The sequence below is a fragment of the Hemiscyllium ocellatum genome, chromosome 32, assembly GCF_020745735.1.
Source record: "Hemiscyllium ocellatum isolate sHemOce1 chromosome 32, sHemOce1.pat.X.cur, whole genome shotgun sequence".
In the NCBI taxonomy this organism is placed as follows: Eukaryota; Metazoa; Chordata; class Chondrichthyes; order Orectolobiformes; family Hemiscylliidae; genus Hemiscyllium; species Hemiscyllium ocellatum.
The window spans coordinates 12,169,915-12,194,093 of NC_083432.1; the positions used below are offsets into that span (position 1 = coordinate 12,169,915).

The window sequence follows — 24,179 nt, forward strand, 5'->3', positions numbered from 1 at the left end:
AATTTGAAGGTGGAGGGGAAATCTAATAGAAACTTACAAAATAATGCATGGCTGAGAAAAGGTGGATGCTGCGAATTTGTTTCCGTTAGACAGGGTTACTAGGACCTATGGGCACAGGCTTAGAATTAGAGGGGGTCAATTTAGAATGGAAGTGAGGAGACACATCTTCAGCCAGAGAGTGGTGGGCCTGCGGAATTCATTGCCATGGTGCGCAGTGGAGGCCGGGACGCTAAATATCTTCAAGGCAGAGATTGATAATTCTTTGTAAGATTAAGAATTTAAGGGCTACAGGGAGAGTGCGGGTAAGCGGCATCGAAATGCCTATCAGCCATGATTGAATGGATGAGTGGACTCAATGGGCCGAATGTCCTTACTTTCACTCCTATGTTTTATGGTCTCGGTGGCTGTGGAGGTGGTAGATGCATTGGTGGTTACCTTTCACAATTTAATCCACTCGGGAGTTGTTCCTGCAGGTTGGAAAGTAACAAACGTAAACCCATTATTTAAAAAAGAGGAAGACAGAAAACAATGCCTTTAAAGGTTTGTTATCCTGGTTTCAGTCAAGTTGTTAATAAAGAGGTTCTGTGGTCTTCATGAATGTCTGCAGTCAGTGTGGTGAAGAAACTCCAACAATGCTGTTACTTAAGGATTCAAGGATTTTGAAAAGTGACAATTAGAAAACTACAATCAAAATGGCACAGTGGCTCAGGGGTTAGCACTGCTGCCTCACATCACCAGGGACCCGGGTTTGATTCCACCCTTGGGTGACTGTCTGTGTGGCTTTTTCCGGGTGCTCCGGTTTCCTCCCACAGTCCAAAGATGTGCAGGTTAGGTGAATTGACTCTGCAAAATTACCCATATAGTGTTCAGTGACGTGTAGGTTAGGTGCATTAATCAGGGGTAAATTAGAGTGGGGGAAATGGGTCTGGGTGAGTTACTCTTCGGAGGGTCACTGTGGATTTGTTGGGCTGAAAGGCCTGTTTCCACACTGTAAGGATTCTATTTATAAAAAAAAACAAATTCTGAAAATGCCACTCGACATGAGATCTTTGACCTGAAAAAGGTTATTCTGCTTCTCAGCACAGATGCTACCTGACCTGAATATTTACAATATTTCTTTATTTCGGTTTCTGGCATTTACAGTGTTTTGTTTTTCAATAAAGAAACTGCATCAATTAATGTAAATAGATTATCTACAGTTCCAGTTTTCTCCCAAAACGAAGTGCCCTGATAGCAAACAGCTATAACTTTTAGTTTTACTGTTTGCAGCAGCATGATAATAAGAGTTGTGTTAGAACATAAAAGCAAAGGTTACCATGTTGAAGTTATTTAGTTATGTGAAGAATCTTTTATCCTCCCACCAAGTACTTTCTCTCTGCTTTGTTCCTTCTTCACTGTTATTTTTATTCATTCACATGATGAGGGCTTCACTGGCTGGGCCAGCATTTATTGCCCATCCCTAATGGCTGAGAGGACAATGAAGAGTCAACCATATTGCTGTGGGTCTGAAGTCACATGTAGGTCAAGATAGCAGTTTCCTTTCCTTAAGGACATTAGTGATGATTTTTCTGACAATCGGCAACAGACTTAAGATCATCATTAGGCTCTTAACTCCAGACTTTTTAAAAAATTGAATCTGCCATGGCAGGATTCTAACCCAGGACCCTAGAATGTTACCTGGGTCTCTGGATTAACAGTCCAGTGACAATACCACCAGGTCATCACCTACCCTAAGGAAACCGCTCCCTTGAGTCTCAATCAATGATACTTTGGAACTGGCCAATGATTTTCTCCCCAGGAAAAACTTGGGAATTCAAACAAACAATGAAGGAAACACCTAATTCCCACCACCAGGGATCATGATCAGGACTGAGATACTTTGAGTATCTAAAGCAAAACTGCCTGTTAAAAGTCTAAATGGATTATTACACTGTGTCCCCACCATAACAAGGTGGATATGGAGATGCATTGTAGCAAGACTCTGTGACGAAGAGGTCGTTTTAGAAGCTCTGTGTAAAGACATTTCTTGCTTAATCAAGGAGAAACAAATTAATACAAGGAAAATGATTTGTTTCGGTTACATCCTGCACTTGGGTTCCTATGCTCCAATCTTTACAAATAACTTTCTGGGTTAAAGCTATAACAGTGATGAAAAAGAATTTATTCCAAATTATTGGAAACAAAGCTTGTGATTATCTCAACTATTTAAGTATGTCAAAATAGAGAGTATGAAGATGCATTCAAGTTTTTACAATTTAAAAAGAGAAAATTATAAGCATAATAGATTTTAATAATGGATTTTAATTAACATTTTAGGCCACTTGCCTACCCCCTCCCCCCGCTCCTTGTGGGTAATCCAGATAACAATCTGACCATAGATCAAAATGGATGTTTAATGTTTGTTAGAAAAAATATTTTACTTAAGTTTACATTCCATATGACGAAACATTCTTTCCAAAATAAACATTCAATCGTTGACCCTCACCCACAAGTGTGTCAGAATTTGATTGTTTCCATGCAAACTTCTGTTTTAGAAATTAAATTCTTCACTGTTATTCTATCTGTGTAACTTAAACTGATATTAAATAAAGTTGTAAAAAATAGAAGACAGACTTTTAAATGCATATGTTAATCCTGTCAGGAAAGATTAAACTATGCTGCAATACAAAACGTTATGCAGTGGATACAATATAAAACACCAAACAGAATAACTGTCCCAGAATGGGGCAACACAATGGCTCAGTGGTCAGCACTGCTGCCTCACAGCGCCAGGAACCCGGGTTCAGTTCCAGCCTCAGACAACTGTCTGTGTGAATTCTGCATGGAGTCTGCACATTCTCCCAGTGTCTGCGTGGGTATCCGCCAGGAGCTCCAGTTTCCTGAATAATCCAAAGATGTGCAGGTTAGGTGAATTGGCCATGCTGAATTGCCCAGAGTGTTCAGGGATGTGTAGGTTAGGTGAATTGGACATGCTAAATTGCCCAGTGTTCAGGGATGTGTAGGTTAGGGGAATTGGACATGCTAAATTGCCCAGAGTGTTCAGGGATGTGTAGGTTAGGTGAATTGGCCATGCTGAATTGCCCAGAGTTTTCAGGGATATGTAGGTTAGGTGAATTGGACATGCTAAATTGCCCAGAGTGTTCAGGAATATGTAGGTTAGTTGAATTGGCCATGCTGAATTGCCCAGAGTGTTCAGGGATGTGTAGGTTAGGTGCACTAGTCAGGAGTAACTGTGGAGTAGGGTAGGGGAATGGGTCTGGGTGGGTTACTCTTCAGAGGGTCAGTTTTGACTTGTTGGGCCAAATGGCCTGTTTCCACATTGTAGGGATTAATAAAAAAAATTCTATAAGAATGAAACAGATTCTTTAAAGCTTGTTTGTGGAGCACCATTATGGTCTGATTTTACCTGGGCACTGTTGGTCACGATACCTCAAGAGTTCTGTGCTATTGTTAGATCCAAATGTATTTAGTGATCACGATAAATAGCAGGTCAGGCAGCTAAGTGCTAACAAGGTTCTACTTTTCTTACAGCTGTCATGTGCTTCAAGTGACAAACATACCTTTGCTTCTGCACTGTTCACTGGCTTCTGAGGGAACTGCACCTCTGTAGCTTTCAGAATTGTGTTTTCCTGAAGGATGTCCTGTTGGGACTGGTTATGACCAAATGGCTGAGGAAGAGAAAGCAAAAAGTTGAGCATATCAGAGTTTAAAAAACAGAACAGCAAGCAGTCATGACTGAATCTGAAGGCTCAAAGAAAAATAATTTTCAAAGTACTCCCCACCTGAATTTTGGTTGATATCTTTTGAAAAAGAAACTTCAAGAATCAATAGATATATCATTAGCTGTCAAAATTACAGGACTGTAAGCTTGCTAAAGTTCAGATACTACTGTTGAGATGGACACAAGGACTTCTTATTACACAAGGACTTCTTTAAAACAGAATTTCTAGTTATTGTTTGACCATGAACCAACAGAATCATGACTTCTAACTTGGAAGAAAGCTACATAAATTTGTCCTTGTGCAAAACAATCCTTGAAATCTATCTGCTATAATTTCAGTAACTATCAACGAAAGCTTGTTTATGACAAAGTTCTTATTTAGGATTCAGGTTTCACAGCAAAATTTGAACTCCTCCTGCATGGAGTCTTGGTTTGAATGATGGTATGCCCATCTAAGTTAGATAGTGCAGACATTCTGGAGGGTAAAAACAATTAAAATCTTGCTTATCTATAGAATCAACGTTAGTATATTTTTAATTCACCCAACAGCTTTCTCAAAGTCTCTCATTCAAATCTAGCGAGACTCTGAATTTTAAGCACAAAATAGTTATTTTTGAATAATAAATTGTATCATAATTACCTCCCACAATTTACCACCCTTAAATTTTATCACTTCATCCACCCCCACTCCCATGCCATCTCCAATCCATTTCATATCTCCCATACTAAGAGAGCGGAAAAAGTCAGAAGTCATCACCTGATAAAGGAGCAGCACTCTGAAAGCCTGTGATATCAACTAAACCTGTTGGACTATAACCTGGTGCTGTGTGACTTCTGACTTTGTCTACCCCAGTCCATCACCGGCACCTCCACATCAAGAAAGGGGAGGCAGAGGACAGTAAAATCATTTGCACTTATGTAATGTCTTTCTCAACCTGAGAAGTGGATGCAGCAAATTATGCTCTCCATCCCAACGTTGTAACACTACTGTGAAAATTAAAACAACTCTGCATAAAATGCAACTATTTTTAAGGAAAAGCAAGAGCCCAAAGTTACCTTGCGTCCATAGAGACACTGATAAAAGATAACTCCCACTGACCATACATCAACTTTATTGGAAATCTTCGGAGGCTCTTTCCCAACCACAAAACATTCAGGAGGCAAATACCTAATAAGCAAGAGAAAGGTATTAGAATATGGAGCAACAAAGTTCTTCCATCAGTGAAACAGCTACCAGACATGCTCGCAAGCAGCAGGACTCTTTGTGCTACACAGATAATATGAAATAATGCAGTAAATGAGCGTGATAGTAGTTCATCAAATGACTTGCCACTAGAAAATGATCCCTTCATCAGTCAGGCCAGTAGGATAAAAGATGATTTCAGACAATGTGCAAAAAACTCCAATTAACGTAAAATTAATCGCATTTCAATTTCCAAATAAGTTAAAATTAAGAATTCCTCAAAGAATCACAAAGCAAAAAATGTTAATTACTTGGAGGCACGCAAGAGGGCACAATCTCTCACGTACAATGCGACCCTAGATATTCAAACTATTCATACCTTCCCACTGTACCAAGAAATATAGGAACTATATACGCTTTGCCCACTGTAACCCTACCCCTACATATCTACAGCATCCTAACACAAACAATCTGCATTCTGCATACTATAACAACACAGCAAGTTATCAAAGTCTTGCCAACTGTAGGGCTGTTGATTCATCAGAGATAACTGGTAGTCATAACCAAAGGGTCACCACAATTCAAGCAAAGGTAGAGTTTTCAGAGGAGAGACCTTCACAGTAACCTCAGCCAGTGTGGGAATTGAACCCACATTGTTGGCACTCTGCATTGAAAATCAGCCATCCAGCGAACTGAGCTAGTCGATCAAAGTACTTGCTTGCCATAACTACTGAAACCGCGCCCAAACTCTACTCAGTGCATGAAAACATAAGCTGCGCACATACTGTGCGCATATGACTTACATTGCATTCACCACACTCGTATACACACATATTCACTTATGTGCAAGCAGTTCTCTCAATGGAACCCTTTCACATGAGGTTGCATGAACCTTGAAGGGCTCGGAACTAGCATAGAATGAGACAGTCAGCAAAACAGCACTTCCTAGGAGAAGAAGCTGTCTAAATTATGGCACACAGTTCAATTAAATGCTTGATGGTTCTGACATCAATCTAAACAATCTATCACAATGAGATAATTCCCTCTGTTTACAACATTCATCCAAAATGTACCTGCTTGCCTTGCATCAGGTGCTGGAAAGGCCACCCAGAAAGCCCAACCATTCAATGCATGTGTCAACTGGACTCTCAGGAGTAACTACTGCAGCTTTTTGGAGACTGCTTGCTTCATAACAATAACTTGTCTCTCACAAGTTCTTTAAGCCAAGTACAGAGACAACAAGTCAGCAACAATCAGGGGTGATGGCTCCTTGTGGTCAGCTGCACAGGAAGCTGGAAAAGGCACCAGTGTACTTTATTGTGCTGTTTTGATCATTGTCTGTGGTGAAGATGACTGAGGGAAATGGGTAATTTTAAACCAAAAACATAGGGAGCACAACAATCAGCAAAGTAGTTGACTCTTAACTTCTCTCTGGGCATTTAGAGATTGGCAATAAATGCAAGCTTAGCCAGTGACACTCATCTCATGAACAAACAAAAAAAATCTCAGATGAACGAACAAGCTAATTTCATGCACAAAGTGGCCTCTTGCACATTTTAATTCTACAAAAGCTTGCATGGTTCTATCCTTGAGGTTCCTTGATTCCACACAGTTGATTTTAATGAAATTGCCAAATGATGTCAATCACCATGTTTTGATGTGGTTGCAAACTGTTCTAAATAAAATGAAAAAAATTATTTTAAGCATCTTGCAGTTGTTACTTGTTCAAGTTACCCCACATGACCATTTAGTCTAGAGAAGTAAAATGAGGTGATTGATTGAATGGATAAAGGGTACATGAAGTGAGATTTTCCTGTTCTGTTGTAGTTAGTTGTGGCAGGAGATAGATGGAGGGATGGAAACTTGACATTTCATGTTGCAAGGCTCATTTGGTTACATATAAATCTTGCAGACTGAATGCTGTACAGAAACTACAGATCAGTACCAGCGCCTTATTAAAAATCGATTATATGGTGTACAAAAAAAAGGTGTCTGGACCAGGTGGGCTCCTTCAGATAATAATATCATTAATAAAATTAAGGGAATGAAAAGGAAAATAAAGAAAAGGAAACAATGACATGTTGAGTAATTATTTTCTTCCATTATTTAAAATTGAGAATCCCAACAATTCCAATATTTATTAATGACAAAGATGACAAGATATAAAATCATATATCTAAATCAGTCAGTCAGTCAGACCTTTGTAAAATCACAGAATTACAACATAGGAGAAAACTGATGTATCTGTACTCCTCTCCATGTGAACAATTCAATTCATTTCATGCTATTTTCCCACTTCCTATCTCTAAGCTGCGCAGTTATCCTTCTCAGGTAACGGTTTTTTCATCCAAAAATGTGGATGAAAGCCAAAAATTGAGATATTGAAAGGTTATTGAGAAGAACTGTGGCAAATGGGTTTCAAATGTAACCAAATAGTGGTCATGCATTTTTGAACTTAAAATATATCAAACAGGATACATCCTAAATGGTGAAGAAGCTAGAAACAGTGGAGATCCAGATACAAATATCATTAAAATTTCCTGAACAAGCAAATCAAATCAAAAAGGCAAACAGATTACTTAAATTTAAAAAATATAAGTCAGGCTGAGGGCTTGATAAATTGGAGGTATCTTGATTGGAACACAAGGATATATTCCCCTTGGAGGGAATGCAATGTAGATGAACACAGCACTCACTGCAAATGTTACTCAAACTGTATTAGAATCGCAGAAAAGCCCTTCAGCGCATTTTGTCTATGCCAGTCAAAAAAACTACCTAACTATTCTCATTCCATTTTCCAGAACATAACCCATAGTTTTGAATGCCTTGGCATCACAATGCATATTTAAATACTTAGAGTGAGTTCCAGATTCCCACCACTGCCTGAGTGAGAAAACGTTTCCTCGCATTTCCTCTAAACTTGCTTATGTAGCAAGAGTCAAAAGGTTCAGAAGAGATGTGAAGAAAATCTTTTTCACCCAGAGGGTGGTGGGAATTTTTGGAGGTAAAGACTCAATGGGGCAAACTGCCTCTTCAGCAATGCATGATTCTATAACCCTTTCCCTGAAATAATGGCCGCTTGTCAGTGACCCTCCATCAAGGGGAAAAGTTTCTTGCTGACTATCCTATCTATGTCTCTCAAAAGATTCTATACATCTTGATCATGTCCACTCCCAATCTCCACTATAGAAAGCAACCTGAATGTTCAATCACCCTTCACAGTTAAAACTAGGCAACATCCTGATAAATCTCCTTTCCAGTGCTATCATATCCCCCCATATGGGTTTCAAATTGCACAGAATAACCTAGTTGTGGCTGAACCAATGTTTTATATAAGCCAAAGTGAGGACTGCAGATGCTGGAGATTAGACCGGTGCTGGAAATGCACAGCAGGTCAGGCAGCATCTGAGGTGCAAGAAAATTGACATTCCAGGCAGGAGCCCTTTATCAGGAATGAGGCTGGAAGCCTTGGGGGTGGAGAGATAAATGGGAGGGAGGGGTGGGGCTGGGGAGAAGGTAGCTGCAAGTATAATAGGTGGATGGAGGAAGGGGTAAAGGTGATAGGTCGGAGAGGTGGGTGGAGTGGATAAGTTGGAAGGAAGATTTACAGATGGGACAGGTCATGAGGATGGTGTTGAGCTGGAAGTTTGGAACAGGGGTAAGGTGAGGGAGGGGGAATGAGAAAACTGGTGGAGTCTACATTGATGCCCTGGGGTTGAAGGGTTCCGAGGTGGAAGATGAGACGTTCTTCCTCCAGGCATCGGATGGTGAGGGAATGGCAGTGGAGGATGCCCAGGACCTGCATGTCCTCGGCAGAGTGGGAGGGGGAGTTGAAATGTTCAGCCACGGGGAGGTGGGGTTGTTTTGTGCCGGTGTCACGGAGATGTTCCCTGAAGCGCTCTGCAAGAAGGTGTACAGTCTCGCCAATGTAAAGGAGACCGCATTGGGAGCAAAGGATGCAATAAATGACAGTTGTGGAAGTGCAGGTGAAACTTTGATGGATATGGAAGGCTCCTTTGAGACCTTGGCTGGAGGTGGCTGCAGTTTTTGCAATTCCTGTGGTGGCAGGGCAAGGTCCCAGGAGGGGAGGGTGGGTTGTTGTAGGGTGTGGACGTTACAGGTAGTCACGGAGGGAACAGTCTTTGCAGAAAGCGGATAGGGGTGGGGAGGGAAATATATCGCTGGTGGTGAGATCCATTTGTAAGTGGTAGAAAGGTCGGCGGATGATGCGGTTTTTGTGGAGGTTGGTGGGGTGGAAGGTTCTGTCCTTGTTGCAGTTGGAGGGGTAGAGTTTGAGGGCAGAGGTGTGGGACATGGATGAGGTGCATTGGAGGGTATCATCAACCACGTGGGAGGGCAATTATGGTCTTTAAAGAAGGAGGCCACCTGGTGTGTTCTGTCGTGGAACTGATCCTCCTGGGAGCAGATATGGACGGTGGAGGCGGAGGAATTGGGAATACTGGATAGCATTTTTGCAGGAGGTAGGGTGGAGTTCCAACCTGTTCTTAAACTCTGTGCCTCTTCTAATAGAGGAAAGCATACATTTTGCCATCTTAACTACTTTATCTATCTGTCCTGATGGCTTAAGGGTCATGCACACCAAGGTCCCCCAACCCGTTGTGCTTCCCAGGGTCCTACCTCTACCGATTCCACAGAATCCCCACAGTGTAGAAACAGGTCATTTGGACCAATGAGTCCGCACCATCCCTCTGCAGAGCATCCCATCCAGACCCATCCCTCTACCCCATCATCGTAACCCTGCATTTACCATGGCTAAGCACATAATCTACACAACCCTGAACATCATGGGTAACTTAGCATGGCCAATCCACCTATCTTGCACTGTGGGAGAAAACTGGAGCACCTAGTGGAAACCCACACAGACAAGGAGAAAACATGCAAACTCCACTCATACAGTCACCAGAGTGTGGTTTTGAACCTGGGTCTCTGGTGCTGTGACTTCATGTATTCTCTTGCCTTGTTACTCCTGCACAAATGAACTCCATTTGCCTCTGGTCAGCCCATTTGACCAGCCCGTTTATATTTTCCTCATTACTAAACATCCCATCAATTTTTCTATCATCTGCAAATCTAGTGGCCAACTCTCCTACGTTTAAGTTTAAATCATTTGTATAAACAGCAAGTGTACAAAATGTATTAAGGAATAGAAGGTGAAATCCAGTAAATGGAGTTCAGTCAGAGATCTGTGATGTTTTCATTGAATGGTAAAATAGATTCAAGGGCTAAATGGGCTAATCTTGTCTTTACGGTCCTACGTTCACAGCAGGAGAGTAAACAATAAGTCTGGAGCCTTAAAGGGGGATGGACAGTGAAAAACTGGTTTAATAATTTGTACCATACTTGGAGGAGTCATGGCAGAGGGAACAAGCTTAACGCTTTCCTTTGCGATAGGGGACTGGGAAGGAATGGCAAATGGAGTTTATCATCTTTGAATCTAAAGGGCCCCTTTCACAGAAGACTGCAAGAGATATAGACAGCCAGAAAGTAACAGTAGATTATTGTCCAATTTGGACAAATGTCAGCCAACTAAACAAAGATGATTTTTTTTTATTCTGAGGTCTACCACTATTGTGTATTTAACTGTATGTGATTACAGGGGAACATCGATTATCCAAAGTACACAGGCGGAGAGTATTTCATTTGGTTAATCAAATTCTGGATGATCGAATGCCGGAAAACATAGTTTAGCCGAGCATCGAGATACTGCGACCTTGCTGGATAATCTAATATTCAGATAACAGATGCTGGATAATCAAGGTTCTTCTGTAAATTAAATGTACCTAAAACATACTGCTTCTCCTTTGAAATCCTCGTTATAACATCACTGGACACCCCATAATGATTTAAAGGTACAACTGTTATCTGTCAGGTAAAAAATTTACATTTGCTTATTTGTAAACAGAAACTTTTCAATGTTTCCACTGGCTGTACACTGTAAGGTTGTGTCTCATGGAAGACTGATACAAGGCTCTTTACATCATTTCCAACTCATGATTAAAAGTACACGGGTAACAAGAGGTAGACCTCCTGCAGACTCCCATTATCGCCTGATTCAATCATAATTGTAAGTCTTCTTGGGAATTCTTGAGAGTTACCAAAAGTTGTTAGAATTTAGCATTTAGTTTGAGTGAGAGCAATCTGGGTTTTGGACACAATTATGTTAAGCTAAAATAATGACAATTGCAAAGAAATTAATCAGAGTTGCTTGAAGTGGACTGGGAAAGGAAATGAACTGAAGAAATGGTTGAGGAACAACGGTAGACATAAAAAAGTCATGACTGACACAACAAAGATATATTCCGCTGAAGGATTCAAGGAAGGGGATAGACCATCCATGGTTTTAAAAAAAAAATCGCAAGAAATTGGAAGAAACAAAAGCAAGTAATATGGCAAGACTAGTGGTAAGCCAGAGGATTGAGAAACCAGCAAAAGATGACAAAAAAAGCAAGACAAGGGTAACTTTCAAATAATGTCAAAACAAATGGTGTCTTTAAATATATGAAAACGAAGAGGGAGACCAAAGTCAACATATGCTTCTTAGAGAAGGAAGCTGCAGAAATAATAATGGGGAGGCAGAAATTGGCAGAGGAGTAGAATAAATACTTTGCATTATGATAGAGGATGCAATACCATTCCAAAAACACCAAATAATCAATGGGCAAAAGAGGGAGCAAAATAATCACAATAACTTTCACTAGAGAAAACTGATTTGGGAAACTAATGGACATTATTAATTGCATTCTAGGGGCAGCATGGCGGCTCAGTGGTTAGCACTGCTGCTTCACAGGACCAGGAAGCTGGGTTTGATTCCAGCCTTGGGTGACTGGAGTTTGCACATTCTCTCAGTGTCTGCGTGGGTTTCCTCTGGGTGCTCCAGTTTCCTTCCACAATCCAAAGATGTGCAGGTTAGGTGAACTGGCCACGCTAAACTGCCCACAGTGTTTAGCGATGCGTAGATTAGATACATTAGTCAGGGGTAAATGTAGAGTAATAGGGTAGGGGAATGGCTCTGGGTGGGTTACTCTTCAGAGGGTCAGTGTGGACTTGTTGCGGGCCACATGCCCTGCTTCCACACTGTAGGGTTTCTATGATTAAAGGAAGTACCACAGGAAGTACTGGTGGTTGATACGCTGGTCGTAATCTTCCAAGATTCTTTAAATTCTGGAGAAGTCTCAGAGGTTTGGAAAACTACTAATGTAGCATCCTAATTCAAAAAAAGAGTGAGACACAAAACAGGTAACTATAGGCCAAAAGTTGTAACAACTATCAGTTAGAAAGTGTTGAGTCTATTTAAAAGGAGTTGAGAGGTCATGTTGCGGCTGTACAGGACTTTGGATAGGCCACTGTTGGAAAATTGCATGCAATTCTGGTCTCCTTCCTATTGGAAAGATGTTTTGAAACTTGAAAGAGTTCAGAAAAGATTGACAAGGATGTTGCCAAGGTTGGAGGATCTGAGCTACAGGGAGAGGCTGAACAGGCTGGGGCTGTTTTCCCTGGAGCGTCAGAGGCTAAGGGGTGACCTTATAGAGGTTTACAAAATTATGAGGGGCATGGATAGGATAAATAGACAAAGTCTTTTCCCTGGGGTCGGGGAGTCCAGAACTAGAGGGCATAGGTTTAGGGTGAGAGGGGAAAGATATAAAAGAGACCTAAGGGGCAACCTTTTCATGCAGATGGTGGTACGTGTATGGAATAAGCTGCCAGAGGATGTGGTGGAGGCTGGTACAATTGCAACATTTAAGAGGCATTTGGATGGGTATATGAATAGGAAGGGTTTGGAGGGATATGGGCCGGGTGCTGGCAGGTGGGACTAGATTGGGTTGGGATATCTGGTTGGCATGGATGGGTTGGACCGAAGGGTCTGTTTCCATGCTGTACATCTCTATGACTCTATGAATGTAGTGACAGCATTCTGAAATAGATAACTTAATCAAGCAGATTCAACATTGCTTCATGAAGGACAGGTAAGGGGGAACTAGTAGCATTTGTTTGGATTTCCAAAAGGATCATAAGGTAAAGCACATAGAACACAGAATGTTAACAAGGTTTCTTAGTAAGATAACACCCCATGGTGTTCAAGACAGTACATTAGCATGAACAGAGGATTGGCTATCTAACAGAAGTCAAAGAACTGGGATACAAGAGGCATTTTCACGATGAAAACTTGTTACTACCAGGAGTCAGTGCTGCGGTCACAATTATTTGAAATATATATAAATTACTTGGTGAGGGAAGTGAATGTACTTTTGCCAAATTGGTGTAAGATACAAAAATAGATAGAACGGAAGTGGTGATTTCCAAGGAAAATAGCTAACAGAGTAAGCAAACCCTTGGCAGATGGAATACTGCTGATTTGCACTTTGAAGCAGGAATAGAGGAACTGAACATTATTTAAATGGAGAAGTATTGCAGAAATCACAGCAGAGAGGTATTTAGGATTTGTCCTGCATATACCACAGAAAGCAGCAATAAACACAACAGTCAAATGGTATGCTGGCCTCTACCAAATGAATTGGATTTTAAAAAGGGAGGTGTTGTTAAAACCATAAAGGCATTAGTTTGACCATACCAAGAATACTAAACATTTTTGGTCCCCTTATTGAAAAAATAAGATTCACTGGAACTGGAGACAGATTGGAGAAGGTTCACTAGGCTATCCCCAGGTATGAGGGATTATAAGAGATAAGAAATAGGAGTGGAAGTAAGGCCATTCGGCCCATCAAGTATCTTGAGTAAACAGTGGAATTTAGAAGAATGAGAGGTAACCTTCTTTGAAACATACTAAATTTTAAAAAAGATTGATTAATGTAGATGCTGAAAGGTTGTTTCTCCTTGTGAGAGAGCCTAGAACAGAGGGTATAATCTCCAGATTAAGGGGTCACCCATTCAAAATACAAAACAAGAAAAATTTCTGTTGGGGGATTGAATCTATGGAATTATTTAATGCAAAGGACTGTTGCAACTAGTATGCTAAGCATATTCAAGGTTGAGACAGACAGATTTGTAATCAGCAAGGGAATCAAGGGTTATGGGAATTAAGGCAGCAAAGGTGAGTGGATGATGATCATATCAGCCAAGTCCTCATTCAATGGTGAAGCAGAGTTGATAGGGTAATGGTCTACTTTTCTTTCCATGTCTTTCGGGATGCAAATGGACAAAGCGCTCACAAAGAAGAGGTCTCTCTCTGGGTTATTGAACATCCTAGTCATCTTCACTCATGCTGAGCTTAAAAAGAGATTGCACACGGGCAGACATGGCACTAACAGATGTAAAATCATTCTATAGCCAGGTATTTATAGTTCAGAAACCATTCTGGGACATGGTCAATCAGTCAACTCACTTTCTTCTCTAATACAGAGGGATGCAGGTAGAAGACGACATAAATAGTAATTAGTTTCAAAGCAAACATTGGTTTTAAAAAAAAGCTGCATCAGACCCACCAAGGCAGCAACTGATTTGATCTTTTAGAAATGACACAATGACCAAGCTTCTCCTGAGGAGATTTTGAATTTAAATGCAAGTTTTTAAAATATAATACAAATACAGCTACATCTCCAGTGCAATGCACAGTTCAAACCTCAGGTCAGACTGACATTCCCCTTCAACTTACTGAACAGTGACTCCTCTGTTGGCAATATTGAAAAGCACAATATTGTAATTTCACCACAGCAATTTCAGATCCCTAATTCTAAGCAGCAGAAACTTTGCTTTCAATTACCAACAGTTTGCTATATGTTCCAATGGACAGAGGTGCCTCCTTACATTTGATTTCTTCCATGGTACAAAGTTTTCAAGTAAGCATCACGACAGCCACAACTTGAGAGGTTTCCCTGGTTTCTCAGGATCTAACTAACTAATAAATAAGTAGACATTATATAAAATAACAGCAATAGATGACTAATGTAGAAAAAGCTGTATTGCATTAGCTACTAGGTGAACTTGGATGCACCTGCATATATTATCTCAAAGGAATCTCTTAATTTTGGTTGTAACATTGGTGAAAATAGACCACATGGCCATGAATTCTATCACTGATGATTTGCACAACCCAAGAGTAGGATTAGGAGAAGCTATCAGTTGGGATAGTGATTTTGTGCTGACTAAATGTGATTGGTGGACCATCACAATAAAGTTAAATTTATCATTGTAGTACATAGCTCACGGCAAACCACAGCCAACTTAAATATGTATTAATGGTTAACTAGATTAGCAAGGTTATTCTAGAGGTCAATTTGGAGATGCATGTCCAGTGTGCTTCAGCACAGTTACACTTGACCCCTTACCTTGTCCAGAAGGATCACATTTGTACCCTGGGGGCTTTTTAAAGTCAACAGCTGATATTCCATTTTTAGCTGATATTATTATTGTTACCCTCTCTGCAAATGCTGCCCTCTCTTCTTTAGGTCTGCCTGTCATTACCCTTTCCTGAAAAAAAGCCCCTTGATCGTATTGTTTTTGCAAACTATATTCCCAGCTCCCTTTTTCCCTCCATTGTCCCTGCATGTGTTGCTGCCTCGCATATTCATGCTTGAATCCTTCAAATTAGGTTTCAGTTGTGAGGAAAGGGCGGGTAGGGTGAATTTTCTTTGGAACAGTGAAGGTTAAGAGACGGCCTAGAAAATGAAGGATATGGATAACGTGTTTAGCATGGCATTTTTTCCATTTGTAGAGGAATCAATAACCAGCGTACATCATCTTCTATCTCATACCATGAATCTAAGGGGAGAATTGAGAAGAATTCTTTTTAGCCAGAAGGTGAAGGGAGTCTGGAATTCAATGCCTCATAGAGTTAAGTCAGAAAATCACGCAACATTTAAGCAATGTTTATATAGTAACTTGCATTATGATAGTCTACAATGCTATGAGCCAAGAGCTGGAAAGTAGAATTAGTGCAGTCAGATTGTTGTTGCCTGGAGCAGGTATGATGGGCCTCTTTCTGTTCTGTAAATATCGGAGTCTCTGTGAGGTCTCAGTCCTGCCACACTATGAAAACAGTTCTGGCCAAATCACAAATAACATCCTACATGACTATAACAATGAAAAATTATCTGTCCTCAAACATCTCAATCTTCTGCAGCTTCTGGCATGTTGGACCACATGGCCCTCCTCCAACATGTCTCTGCTGTCAGCCAGCTCATTGGTATTATTTTCACCCAGCCCCATCTTTATCCATCTAAAGATTGAAAGTTATACTTCCAGTTTCCATACGCCTCATGCTCTTCACGGATCTGCACTTAGCCCCCTACTTTTCCTCCCCATGCTATCTTTTGGCAACATCACTGAAATGCTTTCTTAGAACGGCAGCAGCAAGGTAGGAGGTGTTTGGGTTCTGTGCCTGTATGCTACTGCTCTTCTGACCAACAACATTCTTGTATTTTTTTTTCATTTCTTCATTTCTCTTTTATATCAAAGTTCACCTTTTTCTTCTTTTCTGCAGCTGTGATGCAGGAAGACAATTGCAAGAGTCTGCTGCAGCAGTGGCAGCACAGTGGATCCAGTGACCATTCCTTGTGGCCATGGCTTTATTGAAGGCTTCATTGTCAGTGGGTGTGGTCTGGTCCTCCCGCTGACAGTGTGGCAGCAGCATGACAGTTCTGGTTTATTTCTCATGTCTATGGTGGCAACATGGCAGCTTCGGGCGGTGGCTGAAGTGGTAATGGTTTCAGCAATGACGACTTGGTGTGTCTGGTCTGTCCCTCTTTACTGTAGTGGTGATGCAGTGGCTTCAGTGTCAGCTTCAGCGGTGGCAGTCTGCTGGGTCCAGTCCAAAAATCTTTGTTTTGGCAGCCTCAGGGGCAGCTTCAGCAGCGGTGTTCCATAGCCACTTCAGAAAACCAGCAGCCATCCGAGGTAACAAAAAATTAACTCTGTCCTAATGTTTGTCTCAATTACTTCATTTCATAATTTCTGTAATTAAAATGCCCCTGAATTGTGGTAACTTTTTAATATATATTATTATCACAAATACAAGTGACAATGAATTGCTATTCTATTCAGAGTTAGTTTTCACATCAGCATTGAAGAAATCCAGCTTAACATTACCATCACCCCATCAACTTCACAATATTGTCAGGCTGGTCAGAAACCGAGTTCTGGCTGAACAGCACTTTCCTCCAGTTAAACATCGGGAAATTGAGGCCATGACAAACATCATTCCTTACCCATAGAGGAGAAAGTGAGGCCTGCAGATGCTCAAAAGTTCAATGATTCCAGATGAAGAGCTTATGCTGGTAACATTGACTCTCCTACTCCTTGGATGCTGCCTGATCAGCTGTGCCTTTCCAGCACCACACTTTCTGACTCCCTACTCATTAACTCAATCCCTATCCTTGGCCTACTTGAGACCAAGTAGTTTTGCATTAATATCTATCTTTGCACGATTGTTCAGCTCAGTTCACCACCTGTTGAAATTCTCATGCATTCTTACCTCAAGACATTGAGGGAGAAATTGTAGCACCCTTGTTATGTGCCTACCTCTGAGCCAGAAGCTAGGTCCCATGCTTAAACTTATTGCCTATGAAAGACATGTTTGGAATGTGGCCAGAGTATCAGCCTAGAAATCCTCCCAAGTGGTAAGAGTGACAGAGACTCCTGGTCAGTTATTCTGAAGAAAGCAGTCATAAACCATAGCAATATTTCACCCATAAGCATGAGCCATTACAATGGAGGTCATCTGGGCAGACTTGCTGTCTCGAAGCTCCAGTAACCCGGGTTCGATTCCATCCTTGGGCGACCATCTTTGGGGAGCCTGCATGTGTTTCAGTGGTTTCCTCTGCGTGTTCCAGTTTCCTCCCAGTCAAAAGATGAACAGGTTAGGTGGATTGGCCATGTTAAACTACCCATAGTTTCCAGGGATATGCAGGCTAGGTGGATAAATCATGGGAAATGCAGGGTTAGAGGGATGAGGTAGGTAGTCAGCTGTTCAGACGATCTGTGTGGACTTATTGGGCCGAATGATTCCAAAAGCACATTCTCAGAAATGAGGATAAAAGAGAAGACAGACAGACCTGACACCTGCTGGACTCGACAAGCTAGAGTCTACAGCACAACAACAGTCCCTTTGGCCCAAAACTGCTCCATGCCAACAAAAATTAGATCAGATTAGATTAGATTACTTACAGTGTGGAAACAGGCCCTTCGGCCCAACAAGTCCACACCGACCCACCGAAGTGCAACCCACCCATACCCCTACACTTACCCCTTCACCTAACACTACGGGCAATTTAGCATGGTCAATTCACCTGACCTGCACATCTTTGGACTGTGGGAGGAAACCCACGCAGACACGGGGAGAATGTGCAAACTCCACACAGTCAGTCGCCTGAGTCGGGAATTGAACCACTGTGCCACTGTGCTGCCCGCTAAAAATGTTCATCTATGTTAATTCCATTTCCCTGCACTTGGCCCATATCCTTCTAAACCTTTCCTATCCATGTATTTGTCCAAATGCCTTTAAATGTTGTTAACATACTAACCTTAACCACTTCTCCTGCCAGTTCATTCCACATGCATACCACTCTCTGTAAAAATGTTGCCCCTCAGGTTCCCTTTATTTTTTTCCCCTCTAACATTAAACTGATGCCCTCTAGTCCTTGATTCCCCAAATCTGAGTGCATTCACCTTATCCATGTCTCTCATGATCTTATACACTTTTAAAAGATCTCCCCTCAATCTCCTACGCGCTAAAGAAACAAGTCCTAGCTTGTGCAACCTCTCTGTTTCACTCAGACCCTTAAGTCTAGGAAACCACTTTGTGAATTTCTTCTGCACTCTTTCCAGTTTAATAACATTCTTCCCATAGCAAGGTAACCAAAACTGAATACAATTATCCAAGTGTGGTCTCACCAATGTCCTGTACAGTGGCAAAATAACTTCTCAACTTCAATACCCTGACTGATGAAGGCCAGTGTGCCAAAAGCCTTCTTTGCTGCCCTATGTATCTGTGACTCCACTTTCAAAGAACCATGCACCTGAACTCCAAGGTCCCTCTGATTCACTACAGTCCTTAAGGCCCTACCATTCTCCATGAAACTCCTACTTGGATTTGACTTTCCAAAATGCAAGACCTCACACCTATCTATATTAAACTCCATTTGCTATTTCTTAACCCACTTCACCAGCTGATTAAGGTCCTGATAACCTTCCTCACTGTCCACGATACTGCCTTTTTTTGTGTCATCTGCAAACTTACCAGTCACGCTTTGGACATTCTCATCCAGAATCATTGATATAGATAACAAACAGTAATGGACCAGCACCGGCCTGACACTCTCTACTAGTCACAGTTCTCCAGTCTGACAAATGTCCTTCCACTATTACCCTCTGCTTCTACCATCCAGCCAATTGTCTATCCAATTTGCCAGCCAGCCTGGATTCCATGTGATCAAACCTTCCAGAGCAGCCTACCATGTGAAACCTTATAAAAGGCCTTAGTGAAATCCATGTAGACCACATCAACTGCCCTACCCTACTCAATCTTCCTGGTCACTTCATCAAAGCACTCTGACAAATATGCGAGGCATGATTTCTCACAGACAAAGCCATGCTGACTATTCCTAATTAAACTTTGTCTTTCCAAATGCATATATATCTTATCTCATAGAATCTTCTCAAGTAACTTACCAACCACAGATGTGAGGCTTACTGGACTATAGTTCCCAGGCTTTTCTTTGCAGCCCTTCTTGAATATGGGAACAACATTTGCTACCCTCTACACTTTTGGGACCTCACCCGTGGGGAACAATAATGCAAATAGATCAGCCAGGGCCCCTGCAACAACTTCTCTAGCTTCATGCAATGTTCTTGGATATATCTGGACAGAACGAGGAAATTTATCCAATTTCATACATTCTAATACATCCAACACTGCCTCTACTGTGATATGAACTGTCCGCAAGATATGACCATTAGCTTCCCCAGGTTCCCAAGTCTACATATGTCTTTCTCCATGGGAAACACAGAGGAGAAATATTCATTGATGACCTTGCCCATCTCTTGCAGTTCGACACATGCCCACTTCGGTCCCTGAGGGGTCCTATTCTCTCTCTAGAAATTCTTTCTCCTTTAATATCCTTAAAGAACCTCTTTGGATTCACCCTCATCTTCTCAGCCAAGGCTATGTTGTGCCCCTTTTTGTCCTACTAATTTCCTTCTTCAGTAAACTCCTGTATCTTGTATATACCTCCCTTGATCCCATCTGCCAGTACCTGAGTCAAGCTTTCCTCCTTTTTTCTGGTCAAAGCCTCAATATCTCGTCACCTAGGCTTCCTATTACTGTCAATATTACCTTTCACTCTCACAGGAACATATAGACCTTGAACTGTAGCTATCTCACTTTTAAAGGCCTCCCACTTGCCGGAGGTCCCTTTGCCTGCAAACAAACTACTCCAATCAACTCCTGCCAGCTCCTGTCTAATTCCATCAAACTTCGCCTTTGCCAAATTTCAAACCTGAAACTGTGGACCAGTTTTGTCCCCTCTCCAGAAGTATTTTAAAATTATTACAACTATGGACTCTGGTCCCAAAGTGCTCCCCATTGTCACCTCAGTCCCCTGTCCTGACCTATTTCCAGTAGTAGGTCGAGTTTTTTTCCTTCCGGAGGAGAACATAGAAAAGTACAGCACAGAACAGGCCTTTAGGCCCACGATGTTGTGCAGAGACTTAATCCTAATGTAAAATATAGTAACTTTACCTACGCACTCCTCAACTCACTGCTTTCCATGTGCATGTCCAGCAGTCACTTATGTGTCCCCAATGAATCTGCTTCCACCACCTCAACTGGCAACGCATTCCATGCATTCACAACTCTCTGCGTAAAGAACCTACCTCTGACGTCTCCTTTATACCTTCCTCCTAATATCTTCAAACTATGACTTCTCATACCAGTCAATCCTGCCCTGGGGAAAAGTCTCTGGCTATTGACTCTATCTATTCTACTCATTATTTTGTACACCTCGATCAGGTCTCTTCTCTTCCTCCTTCTCTCCAGAGAGATAAGTCTGAGCTTATTCAACCTTTTTTCATATGGCAAGCCCTTCATTCCAGGCAGCATCCTTGTAAACCTTCTTTGCACCCTCTCCAAAGCTTCTGTATCTTTCCTATAGTAGGGCGACCAGAACTGGACACAATATTCCAAGTGTGGTCTCACCAGGGGCTTGTAGAGCTGCAGCAAAACCTTGTGGGTCTTAAACTTGATATTCCCGTTAATGAAAGCCAAAACACCATATGCTTTCTTAACAACCTTATTCATTGGGATGGCAACTTTGAGGGACCTATGTACTTGCACACCCAGATCCCTCTGTTCCTCCACACTGCAAAGAATCCTGTCTTTAATCCTATATTCAGCATTCGAGTTTGACCTTCCAAAATACATCATTTCGCATTTATCCAAGGTTGAACTCCATCTGCCAATTCTCAGCCCAGCTCTGCATTCTATGTTGCGCTGCAGCCTGCAGTAGCCCTTTATACTATTGACGACATCTCCAACCTTTGTGTCAGCTGCAAATTTACTAACCCACCCCTCAACCTCATCCAAGTCATTTATAAAAACTACAAAGAGCAGAGACCCATGAACAGAGCCCTGCGGGATGCCACTCAACACTGACCCCCAGGCAGAATATTTTCCATCTACAAGCACTCTCTGCCTTCTGTCAGCCAGTCAATTCTGAATCCAGATAGCCCATACTTCCTGACTTTATGAATGAGCCTACCATGGGGAACCCTATCAAATGCCTTGCTGAAATCCATATACACCACATCCACTGCTCGATTGTTGTCGATTTGTCTTGACACCTCAAAGAACCCAATAAGATTTGACTGACAAAGTCATGCTGACTGCCTTTAATCACACGCTGCTTTGCCAAATTGTCATAAATCCTATCCCTCAGAATTCTTTCCACAACTTTGCTGACCACAGACATTAGACTGACTGGTCTGCAATTGCTCCCTATTACCCTTCTTGAAAAGTGGAACAACATTCGCCTCCTTCCAATACTCCGGTACAACCCCTGTGGAGAGTGAGGAGGCAAATATCCATACCAGCAGCTTAGCAATCTCCTTTCTCACTTCGGAGCAGCCTAGGATAAACCCGGTCTGGCCCTGGGGACTTATCAATCTTAATGTTTTCCAAAATTTCTAGCACAACTTCATATTTCTAGCACATCAAATTCATAGGACCCTCTATATACTGCTTAAGGAAATTTTCCTGAATGCACTTAACAAGTCCACCCCATCTAAGCCCTTAATGCTTTGGCAGTCCTGGACTATATTAGGAAAATCAAAATCTCCTACTATGACAACCCAACTGCTCTTGTAAGTCTCCCCAAACTCCCTGTATGTTTGTTGACTATTTGAGGAACCATAGTACAACCCTAGTAACATTACCATTCTCTTCTTATTTCTTAGCTCCACCCACAAAGCCTCACTTCAGTTATTTCATCTCTGATTACTGCTGTGATATTTGCCTTAATCAAAAATGAAACTCCCCCTTCCTTCTTTCCACCATCTCCATCTCGACTGAAGCACCTGCACCCTGGAACATTAAGCTGCCAGTCCTGTCCTTCCCAGCCATGTTTCTGTAATGGCTATAATATCCCGGTCCCACGTATTCATCCACGCCCTGAGTTCATTGGCCTTACCTGTCAGCCCTCTTGCTTTGAAATAGATGCAATTTAATCCAATAGGCATTCCTTGCTGCCTTTGTGTTCCAACCTGACCTGCCTCTTACAGTTATAGAGATGTCCAACCAGGTATCCTAACCTAATCCAGTCCAATTTGCCTGCACTTGGCCCATATCCCTCTAAACCCTTCCTATTCATGTATCCATCCAGATGTCTTTTAAACTCTGTAATTGTACCAGCCTCCACCACTTTCTCTGGCAGCTCATGCCATACACACACCACCCTCTGCATGAAACCGTTGCCCTTTAGCAACCTTTTACATCTTACCCCTCTCACCCCAAACCTATGCCCTCTAGTTCTGGACTCCCCCACTCCAGGGAAAAGATCTTGTATATTTATCTTATCCATGCCCCTCATTATTTTATAAACCTCTATAAGGTCACCCCTCAGCCTCTGACACTCCAGGGAAAACAGCCCCAGCCTATTCAGCATCTCCTTATAGCTCAAAACTTTCAACCCTGGCAACAACCTTGTGAATCTTTTCTGAACCCTTTCAAGTTTCACAACGTCATTCCAATAAGGAGACCAAATTGCACGCAACATTCCAAATGTCCTGTACAGCCACAACATGACCTCCCAACTCCTGTACTCAATACTCCGACCAATGAAGGAAAGCATACCAAATATGTTCTTCACTATCCTATCTACCTGCGACTCTACTTTCAAAGAACTATGAACCTGCACTCCAAGATTTCTTTGTTCAGCAACACTCCCCTAGACCTAATCATTTAGGTATACAAGTCCTGCTAAGATTTGCTTTTCCAAAATGCAGCACCTTGCATTTATCCAAATTAAACTTCATCTGCCACTCCTCAGCCCACTGGCTCATCTAATCAAATTCCCATTGTACTCTGAGATAACCTTCTTCACAGTCTACTACACTTCCAATTTTGAGGTCATATGCAAACTTACTAACTATACCTCCTATGTTCATATCCAAACCATTTACATAAATGACGAAAAGTAGTGGACCCTGCACCAATCCCTCACTGGTCACAGGTCTCCAGTCTGAAAACCAACTCTCCACCACCACCCCTCTGTCTTCTACCTTCAAGCCAGGTTTGTTTCTGAACGGTTAGTTCTCCCTGTATTCCATGAGATCTAACCTTGCCAAACAGTTTCTCCATGAGGAACCGAGTCGAATGCTTTACTGAAGTCCATATAGATCATGTCTACTGCTCTCCCCTCATTAATCCTCTGCCATTTATTCAAAAAACTCAATCTTCATTTTACTATTCCTGATTACTGTATTTCCTTCCAACCTCACACTTGTCTCCCTGCTGTTGAGGATCCCACCCCAACTGTCAATGTAGTTTAAATGCTCCCTTGTAACAATAGCACACCTGGCTGCCAAGACATTGCCTGCCTGCCCCCGCACCCCCCACACCCCCCCCCCCCCAACCCCACCAGTTCAGATGCAACTCATCTCTCTTGAACACGTCACTTCTGCCCCAGAAAAGATCCCAATGATCTAAAAATCTGAATCCCTGCCCCATACACCAATTCTTACGCACACATTCATCTCCCATGTCCTCCTGCTTTACTCTCACTAGCACGTGGCACTGGAAGTAATCTG

The 24,179-nt window shown here is 41.9% G+C and overlaps 1 protein-coding gene across 1 annotated transcript in view; it reads right to left on the bottom strand.

Moving 5' to 3' along the window:
* The window catches only part of tlk2 (tousled-like kinase 2), a 218,499-nt gene that overhangs the window by 23,914 nt on the left and 170,406 nt on the right, over window positions 1-24,179 (bottom strand). Inside the window, exons 19-20 of the mRNA XM_060849077.1 lie at window positions 4,778-4,889; window positions 3,561-3,668 (exon numbers count right to left, since the gene is read on the bottom strand). Coding sequence (XP_060705060.1) covers window positions 3,561-3,668; window positions 4,778-4,889 — 220 coding nt within the window. The remainder of the gene's footprint in view (window positions 1-3,560; window positions 3,669-4,777; window positions 4,890-24,179) is intronic.